Source organism: Culex quinquefasciatus, chromosome 1 (assembly GCF_015732765.1).
Source record: "Culex quinquefasciatus strain JHB chromosome 1, VPISU_Cqui_1.0_pri_paternal, whole genome shotgun sequence".
NCBI lineage: Eukaryota > Metazoa > Arthropoda > Insecta > Diptera > Culicidae > Culex > Culex quinquefasciatus.
This window is the reverse complement of record NC_051861.1, coordinates 132,437,514-132,455,225: the sequence shown is the minus strand read 5'-3', so window position 1 is coordinate 132,455,225 and position 17,712 is coordinate 132,437,514. Positions and strand designations below refer to the sequence as shown.

Here is a 17,712-nt window from a genome sequence, read left to right as displayed (position 1 = left end):
ACGAACATCATTGCACTTTGTATCCTACTTTGCTGTAGATTCCGCTGAGAAACGTGATATTTTCGCACGTTTTTTCCCCCTTCTCCTGCACCCTTCAGTAAAAGCCTTCAATGCTTGTTTTTTTTTGCCAGCGTCCACGGAACGGAAGACGCCGGGCGAATGATGACCTCGTTCGCCACGCCGCCGTCATTCATCTTATCTTACGGTTCGGCGAGTTGGCCACAGCTAAGAAGTAGGGAAAAACGATTTTTCTTTCACGTCGCGCCGGGAAAAAGGAACGCAAAAAAAGTATCCATTTTCACGAGCGGAGCTTTTCTTTCAATATTTTTTTTCGCTTTCAGTTAAAATCTGCGTTGAAGTCTCTGAAATATATATAAAAAAGGAAGCTGTCCGATGAAATATGCCAAAAGTGTCAGCTGCAGGCATTACTGTGTGTATTTTCCTGAAGGGAGGGCCGCCTTTTGTCTTGGACGATCCCCTCGGTGGAGCTTTTTTCGGTTCAGCCAAACGGCTCTGATGTAATATAAATTGGACCAATTTTGGCTCTTGACCTCTCTCTCTCTGTTGGCTGGAGTGCAAGTGACGGCTGACGCTAACGATTGTGTCAGTTTCAGAGCTTAAGTCATTCGCAGAAGTTCAAAAAAGTTTGAAGAAATACAAAATGATAATGCCCTTCAGAAATGCTCCACATTACGACGTAATCTCCATCGCAGAGATCAAGATAATTCCTCTCGTCAAGTTGGCCATGCCTTCCAAGGCACACTTTGATTAAGGTGGTGAATATTGAATTTCCCCCTTCTCGACAAACGGTCCCAATTGACTTGTTTATATCCGTCTCCGCCAAACGAAGTCGGAGACGTGTTTAACCTCACCCCCTTAACGAATCGTCACCGTTCCGTTTCCGAAGGGAGGGGTAAGACAAGAAGTGTTTTTGCCCCGAGTGTGTATTGTTGGTTCTCGGCGCAGTAATCCAAGCGTGCCATGTCGAAACTTGTTTTCCTTTCTGCGCCTTTTCCCCGTTGTCAGGTCGTGGGTGGGAGTTTCCACCTGATGCCGTCGCCGGTTTCTGAAGGGCTACGCAATCATCGACGCAATCACAACTGAATTAATCAACCTCGTTCTCGTTCGCTCGCTCGCTGCCATCCATGTGGAACGTACACAAATACCGTGCCGTGTCGTTCTCGTGATTGAGCCTCTGTCGAGATACGAGAGCTTTCCGGACAAAGCAGGCTACGACGGAATTGTACGGCTTGGCTGGGATCAGCTCGTGTTATCAGGAAATTTGATGAGTTTCACTTGGTTGAGCGCAGGTTTTTTTTCCGAACGCGAACAAAAATCCCTCGTTGGCTTTAACTTTCCCAGAAAATAAAATATAAAATGCACCCTCCTCGAAAATTTAAGCTCATCAAAAAATCGCGCAGTCATGGCCTGCTCCGGGCAAGTCAAAGTGCCCGTGAAACCCATTACGGACCTACGGAAAGCAATTTTCGCCCTCCATAATTCATGGCCTGCTAGGAGGAGGTCGACCGCGGCGCAAGGCGCGGCCTTGCCAAATTGAGTTATTCATAATTTACTGGTCACGTTTCTTTAATTTTTTCACTTTTGATTGCCGCGCAGTTTTTCCTTCTTCCAAACCACACAATTTCGGACACTTTTATGACCCTGTTTACTTACGGAACGTGCCCCGCAACAATCTACAAATGGCAATTGTTAAGAGGGCTTACCACACGTGGTCTAGTTCCCACCCTTTAGCGGGTAGCGGAACTAGAGTGTTTTCCCCACTCCACAAACGAGAAAAATATCGTTGTCGCAAACATATTTTAAAATAGGTAAATAGCGGCCTGCAAAAAAAAAAAAAAAACCTTAAAGAGGCAGAGCGGAATGCGGGACTTGGCGCAAAGGTCTGGAACGTGATGTCGCACAAAACGTAGGAAAAAGGAATGGAGATCTCCCTCCAGGAAACGAGAGCGGAACTAGTGGAAACATTTTTGAAACATTCCAGAGAGGAGCTTTTAAAACTGTGGAAGGGAAAGGGGAAAGAGTAATTATCTCATCTTATGGGCCCTATCCCTATCATGTTCTGGCCTCCTTTTTCTGGAAAGTCGGCCGTCATGCCGGTGTGCTGTGCAAGTGCTCCAGGAGGATCAGATACGAGAGGCTATTCAGTGTTAAAGAGGGCTTGGCAGGGATGAAATAGTAAAAAAATCATCTTCGAAATTCATAATCTTATGAACTTGATTCATGGAACAATGAAAAGTTGGGCTGTGGAGACATTTGAAAAAAAAAATTAAAACCCAAGCAAATTTAAAAATAAAAAAAATACACTAAAATACTAAAATACTAAAATACTAAAATACTAAAATACTAAAATACTAAAATACTAAAATACACTAGCGTGCCCAGGTCCTCAAGGAAGGTAGGGCAAAAATATTAGAGTTTTGAAAATTTCGTCGTTTATGGACACGCCCTGCCCAATTTTAGAACAAATTTCCGAGGATGGTGGGGCAACTGCCCCATGTTGCCCCACCCTGGGCACGCTAGTGCTAAAATACTAAAATACTAAAATACTAAAATACTAAAATACTAAAATACTAAAATACTAAAATACTAAAATACTAAAATACTAAAATACTAAAATACTAAAATACTAAAATACTAAAATACTAAAATACTAAAATACTAAAATACTAAAATACTAAAATACTAAAATACTAAAATACTAAAATACTAAAATACTAAAATACTAAAATACTAAAATACTAAAATACTAAAATACTAAAATACTAAAATACTAAAATACTAAAATACTAAAATACTAAAATACTAAAATACTAAAATACTAAAATACTAAAATACTAAAATACTAAAATACTAAAATACTAAAATACTAAAATACTAAAATACTAAAATACCAAAATACTAAAATACTAAAATACTAAAATACTAAAATACTAAAATACTAAAATACTAAAATACTGAGACAAAATTGTCAAAATTGTCAAAATTTTCAAAATTGTCAAAATTGTCAAAATTGTCAAAATTGTCCAAATTGTCAAAATTGTCAAAATTGACAAAATTGTCAAAATTGACAAAATTGACAAAAGTGACAAAATTGAAAAAAATGACAAAATTGACAAAATTGACAAAATTGACAAAATTGACAAAATTGACAAAATTGACAAAATTGACAAAAGTGACAAAGTTGACAAAGTTGACAAAGTTGACAAAATTGACAAAATTGACAAAATTGACAAAATTGACAAAATTGACAAAATTGACAAAATTGACAAAATTGACAAAATTGACAAAATTGACAAAATTGACAAAATTGACAAAATTGACAAAATTGACAAAATTGACAAAATTGACAAAATTGACAAAATTGACAAAATTGACAAAATTGACAAAATTGACAAAATTGACAAAAATAACAAAATTGACAAAATTGACAAAATTGACAAAAATAACAAAATTGACAAAATTGACAAAATTGACAAAATTGACAAAATTGACAAAATTTACAAAATTGACAATATTGACAAAATTGACAATATTGACAAAATTGACAAAATTGACAAAATTGACAAAATTGACAAAATTGACAAAATTGACAAAATTGACAAAATTGACAAAATTGACAAAATTGACAAAATTTACCAAATTGACAAAATTGACAAAATTGACAAAATTGACAAAATTGACAAAATTGACAAAATTGACAAAATTGACAAAATTGACAAAATTGACAAAATTGACAAAATTGACAAAATTGACAAAATTGACAAAATTGACAATATTGACAAAATTGACAATATTGACAAAATTGACAAAATTGACAAAATTGACAAAATTGACAAAATTGACAAAATTGACAAAATTGACAAAATTGACAAAATTGTCAAAATTGTCAAAATTTTCAAAATTGTCAAAATTGTCAAAATTGTCAAAATTGTCAAAATTGTCCAAATTGTCAAAATTGTCAAAATTGACAAAATTGTCAAAATTGACAAAATTGACAAAAGTGACAAAATTGAAAAAAATGACAAAATTGACAAAATTGACAAAATTGACAAAATTGACAAAATTGACAAAAGTGACAAAGTTGACAAAGTTGACAAAATTGACAAAATTGACAAAATTGACAAAATTGACAAAATTGACAAAATTGACAAAATTGACAAAATTGACAAAATTGACAAAATTGACAAAATTGACAAAATTGACAAAATTGACAAAATTGACAAAATTGACAAAATTGACAAAATTGACAAAATTGACAAAATTGACAAAATTGACAAAATTGACAAAATTGACAAAATTGACAAAATTGACAAAAATAACAAAATTGACAAAATTGACAAAATTGACAAAATTGACAAAATTGACAAAATTGACAAAATTGACAAAATTGACAAAATTGACAAAATTGACAAAATTGACAAAATTGACAAAATTGACAAAATTGACAAAATTGACAAAATTGACAAAATTGACAAAATTGACAAAATTGACAAATTGACAAAATTGACAAAATTGACAAAATTGACAAAATTGACAAAATTGACAAAATTGACAAAATTGACAAAATTGACAAAATTGACAAAATTGACAAAATTGACAAAATTGACAAAATTGACAAAATTGACAAAATTGACAAAATTGACAAAATTGACAAAATTGACAAAATTGACAAAATTGACAAAGTTGACAAAGTTGACAAAGTTGACAAAATTGACAAAATTGACAAAATTGACAAAATTGACAAAATTGACAAAATTGACAAAATTGACAAAATTGTCAAAAGTGACAAAGTTGACAAAGTTGACAAAGTTGACAAAATTGACAAAATTGACAAAATTGACAAAATTGACAAAATTGACAAAATTGACAAAATTGACAAAATTGACAAAATTGACAAAATTGACAAAATTGACAAAATTGACAAAATTGACAAAATTGACAAAATTGACAAAATTGACAAAATTGACAAAATTGACAAAATTGACAAAATTGACAAAGTTGACAAAGTTGACAAAGTTGACAAAATTGACAAAATTGACAAAATTGACAAAATTGACAAAATTGACAAAATTGACAAAATTGACAAACTTGACAAAATTGACAAAATTGACAAAATTGACAAAATTGACAAAATTGACAAAATTGACAAAATTGACAAAATTGACAAAATTGACAAAATTGACAAAATTGACAAAATTGACAAAATTGACAAAATTGACAAAAATAACAAAATTGACAAAATTGACAAAATTGACAAAATTGACAAAATTGACAAAATTGACAAAATTGACAAAATTGACAAAATTGACAAAATTGACAAAATTGACAAAATTGACAAAATTGACAAAATTGACAAAATTGACAAAATTGACAAAATTGACAAAATTGACAAAATTGACAAAATTGACAAAATTGACAAAATTGACAAAATTGACAAAATTGACAAAATTGGCAAAATTGACAAAATTGATAAAATTGACAAAATTGACAAAATTGACAAAATTGACAAAATTGACAAAATTGACAAAATTGACAAAATTGTCAAAATTGTCAAAATTGTCAAAATTGACAAAATTGACAAAATTGTCAAAATTGACAAAATTGACAAAATTGACAAAATTGACAAAATTGACAAAATTGACAAAATTGACAAAATTGACAAAATTGACAAAATTGACAAAATTCACAAAATTGACAAAATTCACAAAATTCACATAATTCACAAAAATGACAAAATTGACAAAATTGACAAAAAAGGAAATTGCATGCAAACTACAACCCTGCCACCCTCTCAAAAACAGTTTAAATCCGTCCACCTCCGACGACGAGGAGGAAAAACGAACCGTTGCTCACCGCTCCCAAGTAGCTCGGCTCAGCAGCGGCAGCCAAGAGCCCTGGCAACACTGAAGTGGGTGTAAAATTCTATAAATGATCTTTTAATGATGCAATATGCCAAGGAGCGCTGCGAGCTCAAGTGGGGGGGGGGGGGGGCGGAAAATCATTAATTCAAGGCTGAAAAGGTGTGTTCTGTTTCTTTCTAATGATTTTTTGCGCGTAGTAGGCCGAATGTGGAAAACTTTAAACCTGTGGCGCTCGGCGCGTAATGGTTAATTCGCCCTAATTGGTCAACCCCTTTTTTGGAGCCAATTTGTATAGTAAACATTTACCGTGCAAACCGAAACGATTGCACCGCACAGCGTAGTAGGTTTCTGTGTGTGAGTGTGTAAAACTGGGATGAATGAGTAAATAAATTGCTGGCCTACTTTGCGGATGTCCCAGAGCAGAGGGCGCCTACTTGGATCCCTGTGTCATCGTCCTGTTATGAATGATGAAGGTAGTACACGAACAGGTGGCAACGCAACATGGAGTGGCCATCAATCACAATATGACAACCTGTGTGCGACTCCCGGAAGATGAGTACCTTTCACAACTGATGAATATCTGTGTGTCATGTTGGCTTAGTGATGATACCAGAACTCATTAGCATGAGCTTGAGGAAATCTTTGATAACATTTTGTATGTGGAGTAGTGTGGATCAGGGCCCCTTGGAAATGCAAAAATGTCAGCTAGACCGTTGCATTGTTGATTAAATCATTGTTCTATGTCTACAGAAGCTCTCCTGAAATTTTCAGCAAATTTGGTTCAGGTTTCGTCACAGCTCTTTAGCATTTAAGTTTGCATGGTATTTGCATGGGAAATCATCAAGTTTTTAATTTTCTAACTGCAAAAAATCTTCTACCGAACCAAAAAATCTGAAACCTCAGATATATATCAAAAATAATATAGGGAACAATTTTGTAGAACACCTTAACTTAATCTGAGCAGAACTGACTTAGTTATAAGGGTTTGGCCAGGACCGACATTTACTTTCCCATCCGACGGAAAGCGTGATCAGACAAATCTCGTCTCGAAAAATACCATCTGGGTCGACTAGGGCTTAATCCAGGCCAAGACATGGCGATTACCCACAAATCTATCCTAAAGCTAGTCTTTGCTATCCAGGGGTCCGAGTGGACAGTTCACGCTCGTTACACATGGATGTGCGGGACCAGGTGATTAAGTTGGTGTGCGTGCATCCGGTTTGGTCAGCGTAGTCATTGTAAGTCCTGTGCGGCATCTGAGGCCCCTCTTCTCGGCATGCCCGGTTTAGAAAAAGATGTTACGTCTGTCGGCTGTCCCTAAGAAAATTCGGCACTAAAGAATGCATTCAACATGTGGAAGAAACGCTGCACCGTTGACGAAGATTGCAGGTGCAACTACAAGCCACCAATCAACCAATAGACCTCCCCCAGCTTTCCCCCTCCCAGTAAGGGGGAAACGGCAGAGTAGGGCTGGCCCCACGTACATCGCCGGAGCGCGAACGTCGGTCAGCACCTCAATAAACCACCACGGAACACATCAACTCCCACACTAAATAGAAGCCCTGAATAAGTTGGTGAACAAAATCCTTGAATCCATCTTGTTCTAGAGATCAGGTCCAAGTCATGCACATCGCTGGCCAAAAGCTTATCTTCAAATTAAACCTGAAAAGACGGAAGAAAACTGATTAATTTATTCCTCCGAAGTTGAAACCGCCATTCCATTTTTTCTTCTGACATCAACAACAAACAAGTTGTCAAACGATTTGCCATCGATCAAAGTGAGCCATCAGGTGAAAATTTGGCGAAAGAGGCCCTTTGCAAAACACAACCTCGACACCTTTACTTAATCTACTTATAACTAAGTCAGTTCTGCTCAGATTAAGTTAAGGTGTTCTACAAAATTGTTCCCTATATTATTTTTGATATATATCTGAGGTTTCAGATTTTTTGGTTCGGTAGAAGATTTTTTGCAGTTAGAAAATTAAAAACTTGATGATTTCCCATGCAAATACCATGCAAACTTAAATGCTAAAGAGCTGTGACGAAACCTGAACCAAATTTGCTGAAAATTTCAGGAGAGCTTCTGTAGACATAGAACAATGATTTAATCAACAATGCAACGGTCTAGCTGACATTTTTGCATTTCCAAGGGGCCCTGATCCACACTAATGTGGAGTAATCGACACATGTTCTGGGTCGATCAATCCCAAAAGGAGATAGAAATATATGTAGTGTGTTCTTTTTTATGGCAAGCTTTATGGTAAGCCTGGTAATCAAGATGAATGAAGCAGACTCAGCACAACCTTTTCTCGGAATAAATCAAAACGTAGCAATTAGTCCGGAAGTTTCAGTGCGAACTCCGACCTCAATTTGTTAGACTTGTATTCATTGGTGCTCCTGGAGAAGACACCAACAAACCCACACACTTCAACAGATATAATTCAAATTGAAATTTATACACACCCCTGTTGTCAGTTTTCCTCCCAACCCTGCACGATAAGATTGCTCGAACCTTAGGCAAATTCCCCTTCCACGTGCCACATTTATCTTACGGCACGGAACTTTATGAGCTTTTGTCCGGATTCCGAGCACACTCTGTCTTTGTCAGCACGAGACTTCCTACGGCACACGCCGCGCCGGAATCCGGTCCCACACCAGAGCCGGATAATAATGCACAACTTGTCGAGACGTTCTCGTATTGTTATGGCAAATATTTGCCGGTTCTCGGGACATCCATTGGGTCCGAAACATTGGTCCCTTTGTTCCGCAGAAGGAATGTCGAGAGCCAAACTGTCAAAACAGAGAGTTTATCGATAGCGGCGGCAGTCACCCCTATTATGGCACGCAAAACTGTCACTTTCCGATAGCGCGTCCTTCTGCACTGCGGACCACCAAATTTGTGCACCAAACTCAACAATAAGCTCTGCTCTGTTCGTTTGCCAAGAAACGTTCCAAAGACTCCGACCTTCCGGCGGCTGACAGTGTTACTCCGTTTGTTTGTCTTTGCACCGAGACAGTCGGTAGACAAGCCAAAGTAGCACACTCCCCATCCGAGCAGGTCATGACATCTTCTGCAGTCTTGATGCGCATCCAAGAAGGCGGCCACCACCATGACGGGCGGCAGCTTGTTCGCACAATGACTTCCGGGAGAGCCGGTGTAACAAAGTAGGCGAATTTCGGAACCCCCCGCCAACGCATTTCAAAAGTTCTTCGCCTACTACGACGCTGGAGTCCAGTGTTGGCAGCCGAGTGTCGAGTAGTTTACAATTGTTTTGTGGGCGGCGGCGCTAAACGGAGCGGAAAATTGGTGTTGGCTCCGGTGTTTTCCCCCAGCTAAATGAGACCCCGGCGCTCTGTCGGAAGCTGTCTTCGGGGGGTGAAATTTGTAGTTTCCAAATTGTTGAACAAAAGTTGGTCTGATTAAATGCCCCGCGCGCGCGCTTTCATAAAGCTTTTCATTTTCCAAGAAGACGCTTGAGTTAAATTTCCGGTGAAATCATCACCGCCAATTTTGTTTAACCAGATTGTAGACACAGCAGACTTTCTCTTCTTATTGAAGCTACGTTGATATCCCGCACTGAGTATATTTCCCCTTTTTTGACGTCGTTCAAGGAAATGGATCCAATATTCAACGTTCTTTGCACTTCTGCTACATTTCGGAGCTTACCTTCTCGTTCCTCCAAGCGGAAAAAAGGGTTATTGCTTTTCATATCTCCACAAAAAAAAAATGCGAAAAAAAACTCTTGTTGGTATATTATAAAACTCCGAAGCATCAGCAAAACGATCAGAAATTGAAAGTAATCGTTTGATATAATCTCACCCCCCACGCTCTCTAGCGTGCTCGCGCTGATGGCGTAGAATCGATCCGCCCTAGAAATCCAATTTTACCCGCACCATTTTATGGCAAACGCTGAAAAACGATCCAAGAGTGCGGTGAGTTCTTTCGAGAAAATGCGATTGCAAAGTCCCGCGCACCGCAAATACTGAAATACTGTATGCATCCATGGCTTACTGCGGTGCGGTTTGTAGACGAACCAGCGCCAAAACCGCTACCGTTGAGTTCTCAGGTGTGTAATCCTTTTGGGGATCCAAGTAAGCTGCTTCAAATAGATGATGCTGTTTTTATGGCAAACAGTGCGCGATTGGATGGAATTTCCAACTTGGAAATTTGTTAAAGTAATACACGGGAAAAATAAATTCCGATACTAGAAAAAAACGAAAACATAAAAATACTAAAAAACTAAAATACTAAAATACTAAAATACTAAAATACTAAAATACTAAAATACTAAAATACTAAAATACTAAAATACTAAAATACTAAAATACTAAAATACTAAAATACTAAAATACTAAAATACTAAAATACTAAAATACTAAAATACTAAAATACTAAAATACTAAAATACTAAAATACTAAAATACTAAAATACTAAAATACTAAAATACTAAAATACTAAAATAATAAAATACTAAAATACTAAAATACTAAAATACTAAAATACTAAAATACTAAAATACTAAAATACTAAAATACTAAATGACAAAATTGACAAAATTGACAAAATTGACAAAATTGACAAAATTGACAAAATTGTCAAAATTGACAAAACTGACAAAATTGACAAAATTGACAAAATTGACAAAATTGACAAAATTGACAAAATTGACAAAATTGACAAAATTGACAAAATTGACAAAATTGACAAAATTGTCAAAATTGACAAAACTGACAAAATTGACAAAATTGACAAAATTGACAAAATTGACAAAATTGACAAAATTGACAAAATTGACAAAATTGACAAAATTGACAAAATTGACAAAATTGCAGGGGGTGGCTCATAAAAGATGCATCCGATGTGTTCGGATGCATTATAATGCATTTAAACTTGCCATTTTATTGCCTGCCTTTGCTAACCAAACGTCTTTCTCCTTTCCTTGCAGACTAAAATAGTGCCGTTGTACTGACTATCACAATAGCAGCAAGGATGAATGCCGAAGAAAGGGGGCAGATAAAGGAGCGGTTCTGGAAACGTGTCCAGAAGGTGATCGGTCTCGTGCCGCATCGAGTCATGGCCTTGCTGGATATGTTCGACCTGTCAGCATCGCAAGTCATCGCTGAGGCAAGTGTGGAATGGGCGAACCTCATCGAAGATGATGTCAGAAAGAGTGGTGTCGAAATTTTCGATGATGCCGTAAGCCGAGGGCTCACAAGGTCAAAGTACGATGTGTTTGGCCGGCAACAGAACGATCTGGCAACATTCACTGTGCATGCCGCTGAAAAGGTTTCGATCGACAATGTAGGCAAATTGATCCGAAAGTACGGGATACGCCAATTCATCGAGGGCTCACCGGTACTAGCGAGACGGTGCCAAGAAATTGGTACAGACCAAGTAAATCCTATTGCTGACGATTCGAAGAAAATGCTTCTAGAGAAGTTGGCCAACTACTACCGTCAGCACGAGGAATGTGGAGTCGACCCCGACTACTTCGTAGACTTGCCAGTGCTTACCATTTCAAACACCGGGGACCAAGCGACAGTACGTGTTACGTGCGCAGTATGCAAGAAAACACGTCCCATGTGCAAGCGTTCTGGTGGCAATTGGGTTACGAATAATTATTACCAGCATGTTCGTACACATTTACGGGGAGTGGTCCGTAGAAGAGAAGAAGAACTGGCAAGTCTAAGTTCAGAAGAGGACACGGATAGCGATGGAGATGGCGCTCACGGGGATCGCGCTGTTGGTGGTGGCAGTGGAAGCGTTGAGGAAGCTGATGTTGGCGGTGGCAGTAGTGTAGCTTCGAGAAACGATAGCGTTGACGAAGCAGCTGTTGGCGATGGCAGTGGTGGAGCTTCGAGAAGCGGTAGCAATGAGGAAGCTGCAAATGATGGTGACGGTAGTGAAGCTGCTATTGTCGATGGTGAAACTGTTGTTAGCAGTGGCGATGGTGGACCTGCGGAAAGCGGTAACGATGGTACAGCTCCTGTTAGCGCTGGCGGTGATGGAGCTGCTGGTAGCGGTGTATGTCAACCGAGCAGAAAGTCGGTGGCAGACTTGATCAATCAGTATCAATACGCCGGCGAAGGTAGCAGCCGTCACCATCATCACTTGCGGGGTGGGCGTTTTCTGAGGAGTGACAACAAAACGTCGGGAAACTAGAACCACGGGACAGTGCAGCCGAATGTCCTGTGGCAACTTCCAAGGCTTATAACCTGATTAAGCTCTATGAGACCATCGCATTTAAGAGTGCATGCAAGTTACACTACACCGATGAAGAAAAGGACATGTCGTTGTATCGATACATAATGGCTGGGAAGAAGTATCATGAGTTCATGGTTGGGAATGTTCCCGGCATAAGCCGAGCTACCCTTCTAAGGCACATGGACAAACATACAACGGACATTAAAGATGGTAAGAATGTTTGGTTTAATCTTAAACCTTCATTAACTTCCTATTTTTCAGGGGTGATCGACGCGGCGGGTCTGAAGCGTTACCTGACCGAGAACGGCTATCCGCTGACGGTGATGCTTGCGGAGGATGGGACGAGGGTTACCCCGCGTGCCCAGTACGACGAGCGAACAAACACTTTGACTGGACTAGTAGCTCCGCTTGACCACACGGGACTTCCCAAACGAAACTACTTTGACGCCAGCAATGCGCAGGATATGGCTGACAAGTTGAAAAATTGCCGACTGGCAAGCACTGCATACGTTCAACTAGCAGTACCTCTAGATCCAAATGCGGCCCCGTACGTGCTGTTCTACATGGGTACGGACAACAGCTTTACGTATGCAGATGTACTCAAGCGTTGGCTTCACACCATCGACTTGCTGAAGAAGCATGGCATCACCGTTTTTGGTATAGCTTCAGATGGGGACCCAACTCTCCTGAAGGCAATGCTCAGCATCATGCAATTGGCAGATGTACCGTGTGATGAGCTAGGTGTTAGATTTCTTTGAAACTTGTTCAGCGCACCTATCTGTACCAAGATATAACGCACACAGTGAACAAACTAGCGCGCAAGTTGTTCAATCGCAAACGAGCGTTAATGATTGGTACATCGGTGGCTAGCGTTACCCACCTCGATGCCCTGTTGGATAAGGTTTCGAAGGACAAACACGGTCTCACGTACGGTGATCTTCACCCGACCGACCTCATGAGCTTTCGACCTACGGAAAAAGTAATGGAGGAAGCCGTTATCAACCTGTTGGAGGAACATGTGCCTGGTAGCGAGGGCACGGTAGTGCTGCTCCGCTACATGAGCGCTATATACCGAGCATATACTGATGTATCGTTGGCGCCGATTGAAGCCATCTCAATGCTCTGGTACAGTTAATCTATGGCACAATTGTTGGGTTTAAATTAAACACCGTTTATTTCCACAGGGAGGCGTTGTTTTTCATGCGGGCGTGGAGGAACTGGACATTGAAGAATAGAACAAGCAGCTTCCAATGTGTGACAGCAAACACGTACGCTTGTCTTGAGATAAATGCTCACAGCCTTGTGCTGGCAGCAAGAGACTGCCGCGATCGTGGCCGACCCGAGGAATTCTTAGTGAGGTGTTTCGGCAGTCAGGACGTCGAGGCGACATTCCGGAATCTTCGATCGATGACGACAATGAACCATACCCAGACGAACCTCACTTTCAAGGAAATCGGCGAAAAGCTGCGGCGAGCTCACATGCTGCATCAAATTCAGCACCGTAACCGTATTAAGTTTCGATTCCCTGGTCACACGGGTCCGACCAACGAGTCCGTGCTACCGACACTGCCGACGGATGCTGAAATAAAAGCCGCACTAACCAGTGCTGAGGGGAGGGCATCTGAGGTCTTGGGCAAGCTTGGCCTCTTGCAGGCTGAACAATCTTTCGAGTTTAGTGTACATGCCCTCGGGGACCGGAACTGGGAAGACTTGATCGTTTCCGATAGTGAGTCTGACACGGAGGACCATGAAGACCATGAACCCGGTCAGGAGGTGTATGAAGCTAAGCATCTGTTTTCAAACTTTTCGGGCCAGATCGCGCTGCCTAACAGCACGTCCGATAAGCACATCTACCTGATACGAGATGACCACGGGAAGGTGTTTCACGTTAAGAAGAGTAGTGTAGTGTGGATGCTTACTGCGTCTAAGGTTCAGGAAAAAGCTCGTATGATACGTTACAAACAGCCCATGCCTAACTAGGGCAAGCTAGGTTGATTAGGTTCATAAGTAATACATATTATATCATGTCCGTACTCTTGGAGTGTTCTTTACTATCCATGATGACACTCTGACTATGCAACCACTAAGGTGGTTGAATAGCCAGGGGGAGTGTTATAACCGGGTGTTTGTAGTTGCCTATGTACTGGTCTCTACAAACATCCGGTTTATACTCTTTATACAATGTTGCCCCTAAATGTATGCAACCCATGAAATGCACAAAAGTTTCAAAATTCGTCTAAGTCCCGGAAATGGGAAAGTGTTCATTCCTGTGATGGCACCACTGAGCTGAGGTGAGATGAGTACCCACAGTTGTCTGGGTTGGGTTAGTTTGAGGCGAAGTTCGCCTACTTGGAGGTGAAACTTGCCTATAAGGAGGTATAGTTTGCCTATACGGAGGCAAGGTCTGCCTATATGGTAAAGTTCTCTACATACACAGGTACCATTTATTTTTAGTATATAAAGCCGCCTCAGCATCAGTAAACAAATCATTCTACAAGATTGCCAGCGGTAGTGAGGACGGTTCGATGTCAAGCGGCAGTGAGGAAGGTTCGATGTCAAGCGGCAGTGAGGAAGGTTCGAGTCTTGAAGTCATCACTCGGCCAACTACTCTTCAGGCGAGGGTATTCCGTGCCATCAACCGTGGACGCGGTTCACCAACTGTGCGTCAGCGCGGGTCACCACCTGTGCCTCAACGTGAGTCGCCGCCTGAGCCTCAACGCGAGTCACCGCCTGTGCCGCAACGCGAGTCACCGCCTGTGCCGCAACGTGAGGCTCAGCTTGAGCCTTTACGTCAGCAGGTCGCTTCCCTTGAGGCCAGGGTAGCCATATTGGAGAGTGACCAAGCTCGTAAGCACGGCTCGTCGTCGCGTAGTCGTGGCCGCCGCGGTAACAGCCAACCAACTCCATCGAAGAAACCTCAGCTGGCGAAGTACTGTCCGGAACAACGCACCATGAAGGAGTTGATAATGAGAGTTATCAGGTACGGCGGGTGGAACGCCGGCAGGATGGGGGGCATCAGCGAGGAGAGGTTCACTGAGCTGAGGCAGCTCGGGTACACTGACTTCTTGCGCGGTGTTCTTCTAGAGCTGTACTCTCCGGACGAGCTTGTCACAACGACCGTTGGTCGGTCTTCGGGATCGGCGACCCCGATGGCGCACGCCATGCGAGACGCTGTTTACCGTCTTGTTGCAGCTTACTTCAACGTGCACCGATCGCTGCCTCCGAGATCGTTCGATGAGTTGAACAAGGACATCTCCCACGTTTTCTCTAACGCGAGAAAGTCGTCGGTGAAAAGACGGGAAGTCGCAGACCCCGGCGAGGGTACGTCGCAGCGCAAGGACACGTCGCAGCGCAAGGACATGTACGTCCTTGAAGGTATATCGCGGCTTGAGGACCCAGAAGCCGGTGAGGGTACATCGCAGCGCTCCTTCGAATGGGAGGATCTGCTGGTAGTACAAAGTAGCGTTGATATCACCGGAGAAAACTTCAGCGACGACGAAGACGACGACGACTAGTGTTGTAATTTGACAAATAAAAAAAATTCAACACAATTTACAATTTTTACTTCTTTTGTTCATTGGTTGACGGGTATCTACGCTAAGACAAGGTTTACTTAAGTGGAGGCCAAATTGGATTACTTGGAGGCGAGTTTCGCCTACATGGGAAAAAAGTTCACCTAAATTGGCAAAATTTTCCTAAGTCTGGCATATGAAAAAGGTTGACATGGTAGGCAACCTCGGGTGCGCATCCGTACACTTCGACCGCGTACACCCCATATACGCGGACTGGTGTACGCCGATGAGCTTAGGTACCGGTATCCACGCTGAGACAAGGTTTACTTAAGTGGAGGCCAAATTGGATTACTTGGAGGCGAGTTTCGCCTACATGGGAAAAAAGTTCACCTAAATTGGCAAAATTTGCCTAAGTCTGGCATATGAAAAAGGTTGACATGGTAGGCAACCTCGGGTGCGCATCCGTACACTTCGACCGCGTACACCCCATATACGCGGACTGGTGTACGCCGATGAGCTTAGGTACCGGTATCCACGCTGAGACAAGGTTTACTTAAGTGGAGGCCAAATTGGATTACTTGGAGGCGAGTTTCGCCTACATGGGAAAAAAGTTCACCTAAATTGGCAAAATTTGCCTAAGTCTGGCATATGAAAAAGGTTGACATGGTAGGCAACCTCGGGTGCGCATCCGTACACTTCGAAGGAATGTACCGTCCTAGGAGTGGGAACATCGTGTGCGCAAACCCGCGTACACCCCGTATACGCGGACTGGTGTACGTGGACTGGTGTACGCGGACTGGTGTACGCCGATGAGCTTAGGTACCGGTATCCACGCTGAGACAAGGTTTACTTAAGTGGAGGCCAAATTGGATTACTTGGAGGCGAGTTTCGCCTACATGGGAAAAAAGTTCACCTAAATTGGCAAAATTTGCCTAAGTCTGGCATATGAAAAAGGTTGACATGGTAGGCAACCTCGGGTGCGCATCCGTACACTTCGACCGCGTACACCCCATATACGCGGACTGGTGTACGCCGATGAGCTTAGGTACCGGTATCCACGCTGAGACAAGGTTTACTTAAGTGGAGGCCAAATTGGATTACTTGGAGGCGAGTTTCGCCTACATGGGAAAAAAGTTCACCTAAATTGGCAAAATTTGCCTAAGTCTGGCATATGAAAAAGGTTGACATGGTAGGCAACCTCGGGTGTTCATCCGTCCACTTCGAAGGAATGTACCGTCCTAGGAGTGGGAACATCGTGTGCGCAAACCCGCGTACACTCCATATACATGGACTGGTGTACGCCGACAGTGTTGGTGGCAGCATGTAGCGTCGCTTGCGCTCGACCTTGCCAGCGTACGCCCCATATACTTTATCCGATGTACGCTCATGAGCTTTGGTCAAAAAATGAAGAAGAAGAAAAAAAAAGAAAAAGAAGAAGAAAAAAAAAGAAAAAGAAGAAGAAGAAAAAAAAGAAAAAGAAGAAGAAATAAAAAAAAACGGGTTAAAAAAATATTTGCATGACGAGTCGGGGTCACCATATACGCTTACTATTCCAGATGCAATTCCACACGGACAGGGACCCTGGGGTCGGGAAGTGCGAGATCGTCGACCCATGTAGTAGCGCACGCGTGTATGGTGGCCCCGTCTACGGGCACGGAAGAGGTCCCGCAGAGCATGCCTACCTTCGGGGGAAGCAATCTTTACCGGTTCCGGGAGTGGCCAGGACGTGACCAAACTCCAGGCTGGGGGGTACGGGGACTTTCGTTCAACACCGATGCATACGTCCGCGGACATGATGTCCCGATTTGCCCCGACTTGTGATGCAGGCGGTTGGAGATCATTTTTATTGCATACAAATTTTAAGTCGTCTTTTGGGGAACGCTCTGCTTTCTCGTACCTATGGGGAGTCAAGTTTGGTAATGGAGGCCCTTCATGAGCGTATATGAAAACTCCATCATTGAACCGGGATCGTCATACGCGGTTTTACGGGAGGTGCGCACTCGAAGATACATACACGTATCTACCACCGAGAGCGCGAGCCAACCGTAGACCGGTGCCCCCGTATGAGCGCAGGCCCGCAGAGAGGACCCGACGAAGGTGGGCGAGAGGAGA

The 17,712-nt window shown here is 41.7% G+C and overlaps 2 protein-coding genes across 2 annotated transcripts in view; both read left to right on the top strand.

Annotated features, from left to right (window-relative positions):
* LOC6052276 (proteoglycan 4) overlaps positions 1-17,712 on the top strand; it is a 176,572-nt gene that overhangs the window by 76,764 nt on the left and 82,096 nt on the right. The gene's annotated exons all lie outside the window — the stretch shown is intronic.
* LOC119765418 lies at positions 14,588-17,058 on the top strand. The gene is made up of 2 exons (XM_038249225.1): positions 14,588-15,896; positions 16,420-17,058. Exon 1 carries the CDS (start codon positions 14,614-14,616, stop codon positions 15,601-15,603), a length of 990 nt encoding a protein of 329 aa, XP_038105153.1. The 5' UTR covers positions 14,588-14,613; the 3' UTR covers positions 15,604-15,896; positions 16,420-17,058.

Excerpts from the sequence above, each read along its gene's own strand:
- LOC119765418 (XM_038249225.1), top strand. The coding sequence starts at position 14,614 with ATGTCAAGCGGCAGTGAGGAAGGTTCGATGTCAAGCGGCAGTGAGGAA.